Source organism: Telopea speciosissima, chromosome 8, assembly GCF_018873765.1.
Source record: "Telopea speciosissima isolate NSW1024214 ecotype Mountain lineage chromosome 8, Tspe_v1, whole genome shotgun sequence".
Lineage (NCBI taxonomy): Eukaryota > Viridiplantae > Streptophyta > Magnoliopsida > Proteales > Proteaceae > Telopea > Telopea speciosissima.
The window spans coordinates 5,379,675-5,390,086 of NC_057923.1; the positions used below are offsets into that span (position 1 = coordinate 5,379,675).

Below are 10,412 nucleotides of genomic sequence, written 5' to 3' on the forward strand. Positions count from 1 at the left end.
ATCTAATTACCCTCATTTATGTATTACCCTAATTTAATTTGAAAAAACTATTTTACCCCTAAATATTTATTCCTACAAACCCCAAAATGCCGTCATCTTCCCCAAATCATCATCTTCTTTTACATACCCACCACCATCATCATACACCGTCTTCATCCTCGTCCTAATTTTCCCTAATTTTTATTTGTACGAAATTAAATTTTTGGAAATGGAAATGCATGAAATAGGCGGGAAGTGAGAACAGGGGCTTCGCGAGCAGGACTCCACACCTGAGAGTGAGAGATAGATGAAGAGAGAGCGAGAGAAAGGGAGAGAGATGAGAGGGGGCAGACGAAGGCGGAAAGATTCCATACCTGAGCGACCCTCTGTCGACCCTCGACAGTTCACAGCCACCACCAATCACCGCGATGGCAGACACTTTGACGCAAGCTTCTGCAGCAGCCACCCTTCCTTCTCCTCATCCGGCATCGGCCGCGCCACCTCCTCCATTCCCGTCAACGATCGCTCGTCCCAATCCAACGCCATCCGTACCATCAACACTTATCTTTCCTCCCACTCCTTCCCCTTCTCCCTCCGCCCCCCGCTCCCCTCCGTCAAAGATATTACCGAGACCCTCCGTTTCCTCTGCCACCGTCTCGATTGGCCCGATCTTAACAAACCCGAAGAAGACCTCCCTCTCCTACTAAAACACCTAAATTGCCCTATCAAACTCAACAAATCCGCCCTCAAAGCCCCCGGTACCCCTCATACTGGGCCCTCCCTCCTCGCCGTCATCCACTGGCTTGTCCAGATCGCTCTCTACAGCGATCATGTCTCCTCTTCAGACTCCAACACTAGCAATTTTCTCGGTGACAACAAGCTCCTTCTCTATGCGCTCGACAGCTACTCGCTCTATATCCGTGGTGAAGACGATGCCGTCGATGACCTGGACCACGAATTCACTGAGAAGATGGAGCAGGAGAAGAATGCCGCTGCCGAGAAGGTTAGGTTAATGGAGGGAGAGGTCGTGAATCTCACGGCCGAGATTGAAGCACTGAGGACGGCGCCGTCCGCGAGTGTAGAGCGAGAGAAAGATAAGTCACTGTTGGAGAAGGATGTTCAGAAATTTCATACTATTATTGAGGAGATCTCGAACGGGATTTTACTGGTGGAGACGGCTTTGAAGGAGAAGGAGAAAGAGTTGGAGACAGGTTAAGGAGAATCAGAGGATTTGTGAGGAGAATGAGGAGTTGAAGACGAGTATTGATCTGCAGACTGTGAATGCTAGGGATGTGGAGAGGATGAAAAGGGAGTTACAGGCTGTGGAGAGGGATATTGCGGAGGCAGAGGCTTAAGGAATGTGTGGGAAGAGAAGTCGTGGGATCTTGAGAATGCAACCAGGCTCTTAGGAGGTGAAGTTTTCCCCTTCGTTTTGATTTCTTGCATACCATTTTGGTTTGTTTGTGCGGTTTATTTGTTTTACACCGTCCTCATCCTCAGAAAGAGGCGGGAAGATGATGGTGACGGTGGGTGGTGGTGGTGGTGGTGGGTATGTAAAAGAAGATGATGATTTGGGGAAGATGAGGGCATTTTAAGGTTTTTAGGAACAAATATTTATGGGTAAAATTGTCTTTTCAAATTAGATTAGGATAATACATAAATGAGGGCAATTAGGTCTTTTCATTTATAAAAATAAAACAAAGGGTAAAATGGTCATTTTCAATTAGTTTAGGGCAACAAATAAATTAGGATAATTTAGTCTTTTCAGATTTAAGAAAATGGAGCAAAGGATAAAATGGTCAAAATTTTGGCATCTAACGGTGATATTTAACGGATTGGACCTATCTGGCATTTGGGGTGTAAAGCAGGGGTGATATGTGGAATATTGAAGGGTGGCACGTAGAATATTGAACCGCTTAGAGGGGTACGAGGAATATTGAATGCATTTTAGGGGGTACGTGTACTTTACCCTTTTTTTTTCCTCAAAATTTGTCCATCTCTACATGGTTAGTGTCACTCAAAGCGATGCACAAGACTGATTTTGAAAGTTTGCTATAGTTGGAAATTTTGATTTTTGAGGGATTGTGTGTGTAAGTTGTTAGCAAATAGCAACATTTTGGGGATGAGCTTCTAGCTTAGTGATAGGCGGCTAGATAGTTGGGTCTAACGTGAGTCCAGAGAAGGTCGAGAGTTTGAGGAAAATTATCACCTTCAGTTTGCTGACCGGCCCAGTTCCCCAGTTCCTCTAATAGGGGGATGGTGGACCCCACCCGGGCAGGGTGTTTGGGCATGGGTAGAGAGATCATTTCAGCCCCCCTTTGTTAGAGGAACTGGGGAACTGGGCCGGTCAGCAAACTGGAGGTGATAAAGATCCAGAGTTTGACCTCATATCCCCCACGCTTCTTAAAATAGTAGTTGTAGCAATACAGTAATAGAATTGCAACAGGTTCAGTTGAGTTGGGCATTTTAAAACCTCAGCCCAACCTTGGATCCCTTACTCTAAGTCAGGGCCTGAAACCCTCAACCCAATCCCAATCTTGCCAGGCTCAATCAAGCCAAAGCCTGCCTGATTGGTCTTGATTTAGTCGGGTTAGGCTGAGTCAAGTTGACCCTAATTGACACCAACCCTGTTTTGCCATTCAAGGCCAGGCTGATCCTGATTGGCCCTTACCCTAACACTTTCAAGAATTATTATAATTCATAGTTAGAATTATCTCTCAAGTCAATTCACCCAACTATTAAAAAAAAAAAAAAATACATAAATCCATTTGCCTAATTTAAAAATACTCAACTCATACGTTTTTTATTTTTGGTAAGAAACTAAGAATACTCAACACATATTTAAGCAATTGATTATTCATAAATCTATTTGCCTCATGCCATTTTGGGTCGGGCTTAGATCGAGGGGTCAACCCTGGCTTAGCCCGACCTTAGCCTCGGGTTTGAAAAATCCAACCTTAGTCCACCCTCAAGGTTGAAATATCTAAGCCTATATCTGTTCGGACTCTAGGAAGGCCAGGGTAGGTCCGAGCTCATAGGGCCAAACTTGAACCCCCAATAGTAGATTAGTAATAAGTGTGGCCCAATAGATCCCCTTGTGGGTCCTTGTCTGCCACAAAAAAGTAAATGATCCAACCCAAGAAGAAAAATTGTTGGCAACATTTACCTTGTCATTTAATTGCAATGTGATCCAAATGGGTGAATTATGTGATAGAGGGCTCATACATATTTTAATAATTTAAAAATAAGATAGCTATTCAGATTATAGTTAAAAAATAAAATTAATGTTTTGTTAGATTAGAAAAAAGAACTATGTTTGGGAACATTGGCCACTAGAGATCATGCGATCAAGTAGAGATCTCTTGTCCAAAAAAAAATATATAGAAGAAGAAGAAAGTATCCTTGCCACTGATGGGCATTCGTAATTGCACAATTCTTGAAACTGATTAGTAACCCCTCTCTCTTCTTCCTTTTCAAATTCCCACATTTTTAGTGAGAGTTTAATGTTGCCATACTCAAATCCAATCAAAGTGAACTATTGTACAGGAACAGTTGGAAAATAATTCCTTGTAATAATAGTAATAATATTATGAAATTTGAAACCAATCTTGAAAATATTCTAGTTTGTGTTTAATCCTTACCTTCGGACATGTGGTTGGTATTTTATTTATTTTCTTGGTATTCTCTTGAGGTGTAGAAACCATCTGAGACAAAATTGGATTCCATCCTTTTTGGCATTTTTTTTTGGGGAAAACTTTTTGCGATTCTTTACTTAAAAACTTTTCTCTTGAGCTTTGATAGGAGGAGATTTTTTTGGATTTGGATAGTGAAATTTTATTACTCTCATGCAGTTTCAATTTGGTGTCTACATTTCTAGGGGTTTAGTTGTTGAAAAGTTTTATCATAGAAGCTTTTACTAGCTGATCATTTAAAACTTACTAGCACAGAAATTAGAAGTGGAAATCCTTATTTTTATTTATAGTGAATTTTTATTATCTTGAGCACTGTTTCTTTTCTTCCTATTTCATGACTGCCCTCAATTGATAAGTCTGTGTTGTGGTTCTTGGCTGTTTTAGTGAATGATATTTTTTGTAATGGGAAGCAGCTCTCGGTCCAGTGTTCCCTGTGTCTATCTCTCTCTTCCCCAAAATAAGGGATAGAAGTGTCTTTTCACAAAGAAGAGAGAGATGAAACACAAAGGAGTAGTCTAGTCAGGGGTGCAAGTTTGGTCTTGATGGCCTGAGCCCATCCTGAGTCCGAACAGGGCAAGGTTGGGAATTTCTAGCCCTGAGTCAGTGCCGACCAGATCAGGGTTGAGGCCTTGGGCTTAGTCTGATTGGCCCAACCCAACTCTGTTGCAGCCCTAGGCAAAACCCATGCAAATATGCAAAAGTGCTATCACCCCGTTTCGTTCGAGTAGATATGTTAAATTTTCAACTCAAACCGGTTGGATCAGTCCAGCCAAACTGAACTTTTATCAAGAAGGCTTCGGTTAGGATTTTATCAAACCAAGAATCGAAAAAATTGGACCAAACTTGATACGACGTAAAAAATAAAAACCAGATTTCCCCTCCATAATATGAATATACATACTGAAATTGAACCAGACCGAAGCCGATATAAACATGATAAAAACTCAAATAATCGAAACCATATCAGACCAAGACCGAATCTCCCCGATACCCTTTAGTTTGACCCAATCCACCCCAAAACTGGTTCAACCGTTCAACCCAACAAACCAATCAATTGACACCGTCCGAATCTCGTGAACATCACAAATTGACAACCCAATCCCCTATTTTACGGTGTTGCCGACGCCAAAGGATTCGTGTAGCAGAGCAATCTGAATTGGTCTTTTAATTAAAGATTCTGTCTGTGAGGTTGGCAAAACTGAAAACGGCACGGCACTGGCAATCTGGCAGTGACTTTTTGGTAGATTTTCACTTAACATATTGAAAGCAATTCATCTCTGACATTTTCTGTTCAAGGTTTTGTATACGAATTATCGTCTCTGTCAAACATTCAAAATTTTTTAAATTTATTATAGTGATAATGACAAAAAATCGGTTCGAAGACTCTGAACCGCGCATTATTCACACCCGAATTCCAAAACCAGCAAGAAATGGAGAAACTTATAATTACCTTATTAGTAAATTTACTATATAAGTTGTACTCTAGATATCTTCTATCTTGGTTGGAAGTTTACCGAATAAGTGATGAAGGAAACAGGTTGCAATCTTTCAATCGATCCAATGAGTGGATTCTGTTCTCAGACTAAGATCTACTATAGTCTCAGACCTCCGGTGCCACTTCCGCCGGAGACCCAACCCCTCTCCGCCGCTGCCTACGCCTTATCTCTTCTTAGCAACACCAACTTATCGCCGGAAAACACCACCGTACTCATCGATTCCGCCACAGGCCACCGCCTCTCCCATTCCCAATTCATCCACCGAGTCAAAGCCCTTTCCGTCAATCTGCAAACTAAAATCGGACTCTCCAGAGGTGACACCGCCTTCATTCTATCTCCAACGTCCATTCAAATCACAATCCTCTACTTCTCTCTCCTCTCCCTCGGGGTTGTCATCTCTCCCGCCAACCCAGCCAGCACAAAATCCGAGATTTCACACCAAATTGAGATAAGCAAACCAGTGATTGCCTTCGCCACGTCCGCCACCGCCGTGAAGCTCCCTTCTTTCCGCCATGGCACGGTTCTATTGGACTCGCCTGATTTCCAATCCATGATGACGACGACATCGGGTGCGGAATCGGATCTGGTCGAGGTGAATCAGTTAGACCCGGCAGCGATTATGTACTCGTCCGGCACGACAGGACGAGTCAAGGGTGTAGTGTTGACTCACCGGAACCTTATTGCGTTGATCGCCGGGTACTATGCCTCGAGACCGGAGCAGGTTGAGGAGAATCCACCACCGGCGGTGTTACTGATTACGTTACCATTGTTCCATATATTCGGTCTGTTTATGTGTATGAGGGCGGTGGCTTTGGCGGAGACGATGGTGCTGATGGAGAGGTTCGATTTCGAAGGGATGCTGAAAACGATAGAGGCGTATAAGGTGGGTTACATGCCAGTGTCGCCGCCGCTTGTGGTGGCGATGGCAAAGTCGGAATTGGTGGATAAGTATGATCTCAGCTCACTACAGGGGGTGGGGAGCGGAGGAGCGCCGCTTGGGAAGGAGGTAACCGAAAGGTTCGCGTCTCGGTTTCCCAACGTGCAAATAGGACAGGTAATATCATCAATTCATCATGTGGTGATTCACCCTTAAAATGGAATCTTGACTATTGGTTTTATTTCTTAGAAAAAAATTCACCTACAGGAAGATGGAATTTCCATCTTTTCCCTCTCTGCTGGTGAAGGAAAACTAAGTCCTTTACTCTTTTTAATATCTTGAAAGTGTCCTTTGCCAAGATAGTGTCCTTTTCTATTACTGAAAAAAGAAAGTATCCTTTGCTTTTTGACCATCATTTTTTGTTTTTAGCAGTAGTAGGATGAGAGTTTCATCCTCCCACCTGTGTAAAATTTCTCTTGTTTGGTCTGTGTGGATTTTTTCTTCTAATCCTTCAATCACCATATTTCTATTTAAAAAAAGGGAGAATGTTCTCCCTACATTTGTTGCGCCCAGGCACATGGGGGTGGATACAATGACCACCCTGCCCCTAAGTGGCAAGCCCATGTGTCTCAATGCAGCCTGCACTGCGGCACAGAGAACATCACCCCTTAACAAAAAAAGAAAAATCTTTCTTGAATTACAACATTTTTTTTTTTTTTGCTAAATGAATAACATATAAGTTGGTGGAAGGTGCCTATCAAATACAGTTTGTACGGTCCTTTGATTATAGTGAGGTCTTGAGATTGAATCCTCATTTCACCACGAGTGGGGTTCGGTAGGTGTTAACGAATAGGAAAGAATCACTTCACCATAGTGTTGTTATAAGCTCTCATTCCTTATTATATACGTCGAAAACATTTATTCATAGTTTTATCAGTCAAGATCAATCGCGGTGGTGTGGGGATTCCTCTTAAATAATTACATATAATTTACATAGAGCCTTCTTGTCTTTCTCAATAACTAGAAGGTATAAATTATTAGAAAATTTCTCTGCCCTGTTAAAAGAATTTTTATTTCTGTCATTTTCAATAAAATACTAAAGTTGTGTGCGTTGGGTGTGTGAATGCGGTGTGTGTTGTGTATATCCACCATTCCGTGGTCCTAAAAGTCGTTAACATTTTGGGTACTGGCATGTAGTTTGTGTGTTTAATAATATAAAAAAAATAATAAAATACTAAGACACTATATAAACACTAAGAGCATGGACAATATTTAACATTTTATTGAGATACAATTCAATGGATTCAAAACAACTTATGTTGAATCTTTCTTTCTTTCTTCACTGTTTATGACTTAGAAATGAAAATGACATTCAAAGTTTGTCTCATAAAAAACAAATTTCAACTTTCTTTGATGTTCTTAGGGTTATGGGTTGACCGAATCAACAGGGGGAGCAGCAAGGATGGTAGGGCCTGAAGAGGGAAAGAGATATGGCTCTGTTGGCCGACTGGGTGAGAATCTGGAAGCCAAGATAGTTGATCCTGTAACTGGTGAGCCCTTGCCTCCTGGCCAACAGGGAGAGCTTTGGTTACGAGGACCAATCATCATGAGAGGTGATGTGTAGTTTCTTACCTAACTACCTTTACTTAATTCACTAAGAATCTAAGGCAACGTTTGGTATGTATTCTTGGAATACATTCTAAGTCGATTTCACATTCTCGGATGATCAAAATAGTTGTTTTTATAGTCTAAGAATGCAAAATTGATCTAGAATGCATACCAGACACAGCCTAAATAAATTGCACTCTCAATAAAAAAAATTGACAGAGTCATGACTTAAAAAGACCGGAATCGATAAGCTGACAGATATCTGAGCTTATCAGATATCTGATCCGATATCGTGCACTAAAACCGTAGTTTCAACAATTTTAAAAACATTACCCTCCTCTTGTTTGAGGAATTGTCTAACAGAGATAGAATGCTTGTATTAATGCAGGTTATGCAGGAGATGACAAGGCAACTGCTTCAACCTTGGACCCAGAGGGTTGGTTAAAAACTGGCGATCTTTGTTATTTTGACTCAGATGGCTTCCTTTTCATTGTTGATAGGTTGAAGGAATTGATAAAATACAAAGCATACCAGGTAGTTTAAATTGATGAATGTTGAGAAGCATGTGTTGTAGGCATTGCTTTCTAGCCTTAAGGTTAGTCATCTCTTATTCAATCTATAAAATGTTGCAGGTTCCACCAGCTGAGTTAGAGCATTTGCTTCAATCCCATCCAGAAATTGCTGATGCTGCTGTGATTCCGTATGTATTTGATAATGTTACCTTTGATCAATTTTTTGATGCCATTCACTTCTTTTTATTTTTATTTTTAATTTTAGATAATTCACATAGCGATCCTAATAGGATAATATCAATGTTTTAAGAATCAAGATCAGAACAATTGGCTCGGTGATGCAATGAATGCGCTCCATTACCAGGAATGGAAGGGGAGTTTAATCCTGTTAAGAAAACAACGTCCAAAATGACAATTTGTAGAAGAAAGTGCAAAGGGCAAGAAAAGACACACGCACACACACACACACGCATAAGACAAGATTTACGTGGTTCATCCCCAAGTAGGAAGGCTACGTCCACGGTCGAGCGCTAGAATGATTTCACTACTTCTCTGAAGAAAAAAAATACAAACCCTCAATCTCTTTCACATTTCTCAAAGAGATAACAACACTTTATAAGAAAGCCCTTACCCCAAAAAAGTACAAAACTGCCTCTAGAAACCTAAGAGACCCACCTGGTCTGGTTCAGACCTAAACTAAACATATGTCGAAATACATATCAAAACGAAGATCTTGACAAGCTCTATAGGACTCAGCGCCCATGGCATTGATGTATGCATTTTTTGGCCATTCTGGCATGTTTCGAAGGCAAAACGACCCGTCAAATAATCACTACAACACTTTCTGGGCTGAGATCAGGTTTCACCAATAACAATCTCCCATATCGGTCAGATAGTATGCCGGTAGGTTGGCTTATGACCTTGGAAGGGCTTCTCCACCCTGAAGCTCAGGCTTTTGGGTTGGATGCCATTTCTCGGAAAGATCCCCATTGAATCAGTAATCCCTAACATCGATTCAACACGATGATCCCATCCGATTTTTAAAACCTTGATCTAGAAGCTATTTTGCTATTGTTATTTTTATCATCTTTTCCACTTATTTGTGTTTGTGATACATATTAAAAGGTACCCAGACGAAGATGGAGGCCAAATCCCTATGGCATTTATAGTGAGGAAACCTGGGAGTAATCTTACTGAAGCCCAAGTAATGGATTTTATAGCTAAACAGGTATGAATATCACTTCTCACAACCAAAAGAACAATTTATTCTCAATATCCTGTAATTTGCTTAAGTAATGGATTTTATTTTTTTTCTTTAGGTGGCACCTTACAAGAAGATACGCCGAGTTGCTTTCATTAACTCAATTCCAAAAAATCCTTCTGGAAAGATCTTGAGAAGGGAGCTTGTCAGTCGTTCTCTTTCTGGTCCTTCAGCTAAATTATGATCATTCTTGCAGTTCAAAACCCTATTGAATTCCTCATCGTCTCTCCATGGACAACTCCCTCACTATTGTTTGAATACCAATATGGCTTCCAAGCATTCTTTGTGTTTTATGTGTCTTGGCATGTACAGTTCATGTATCTTGTGCCAGAAAGAGTTAACATTTGGATCTCTTGAAGCTTTTATTGGTGCTCCTCTGTGTAATGATTTTGATTTGTTAAAAGGGTTTTATAGAATGATAGAATAACAAAGTGATATTACTTAAGCTATGGCATTTCAAAGATTAGACCTTTATCCAAAAATTTTAATTTGTTTATTTGATTTCTGGAGAGGTTTCTCTGCACCCATAAGGAGTAAAGGACAGTTCACACACCATCCTAGGGTTCACAAACCTGTATGTTCCAAAATATCCTCTTGATACCCTTTCCCGCCCCGCAGTGAATGGGATCTCATTGAAACTCGATCCTAAAATAAAACAATGAAAATATGAGAGAGAAATTTAATCTTTCACCAATGGCCACGAAGTAGTGATGCTTCATGAACAATCTTGTATACGTGAATGAGTTGTGGCACCTAAGAATGTAGACGCCCCTACACTTGCCCAAAGAAGTCATAAGGAGAGAGATAAGAAAGCATAGTGAGTCTTTAATTTATTTCAAGGAACTATATCCTTGTAATTCTCATTATACAATATGAGAAAAAAATTCACATGCTACTAAGGTACAATTTTCCTCTCATAGTTTTCTCTCTCTCGTTTGAGTAATTGGGTGAAGAGATGTACGGTCATCATTCTCCTCCCCCCTATTG

The 10,412-nt window shown here is 40.8% G+C and overlaps 2 protein-coding genes across 2 annotated transcripts in view; both read left to right on the top strand.

Moving 5' to 3' along the window:
• The window catches only part of LOC122671222 (4-coumarate--CoA ligase-like 9), a 13,619-nt gene extending 3,991 nt beyond the window's left edge, over nucleotides 1-9,628 (top strand). Inside the window, exons 2-7 of the mRNA XM_043868333.1 lie at nucleotides 5,194-6,221; nucleotides 7,468-7,657; nucleotides 8,041-8,186; nucleotides 8,285-8,352; nucleotides 9,290-9,392; nucleotides 9,484-9,628. Coding sequence (XP_043724268.1) covers nucleotides 5,196-6,221; nucleotides 7,468-7,657; nucleotides 8,041-8,186; nucleotides 8,285-8,352; nucleotides 9,290-9,392; nucleotides 9,484-9,609 — 1,659 coding nt within the window. The 5' untranslated portion in view covers nucleotides 5,194-5,195 and the 3' untranslated portion in view covers nucleotides 9,610-9,628. The remainder of the gene's footprint in view (nucleotides 1-5,193; nucleotides 6,222-7,467; nucleotides 7,658-8,040; nucleotides 8,187-8,284; nucleotides 8,353-9,289; nucleotides 9,393-9,483) is intronic.
• On the top strand, nucleotides 317-1,195 carry LOC122671177 (kinetochore protein NDC80 homolog). Its single transcript, XM_043868280.1, has one exon. It carries the CDS (start codon nucleotides 317-319, stop codon nucleotides 1,193-1,195), a length of 879 nt encoding a protein of 292 aa, XP_043724215.1.
• Nucleotides 9,629-10,412: the final 784 nt, after the last annotated feature.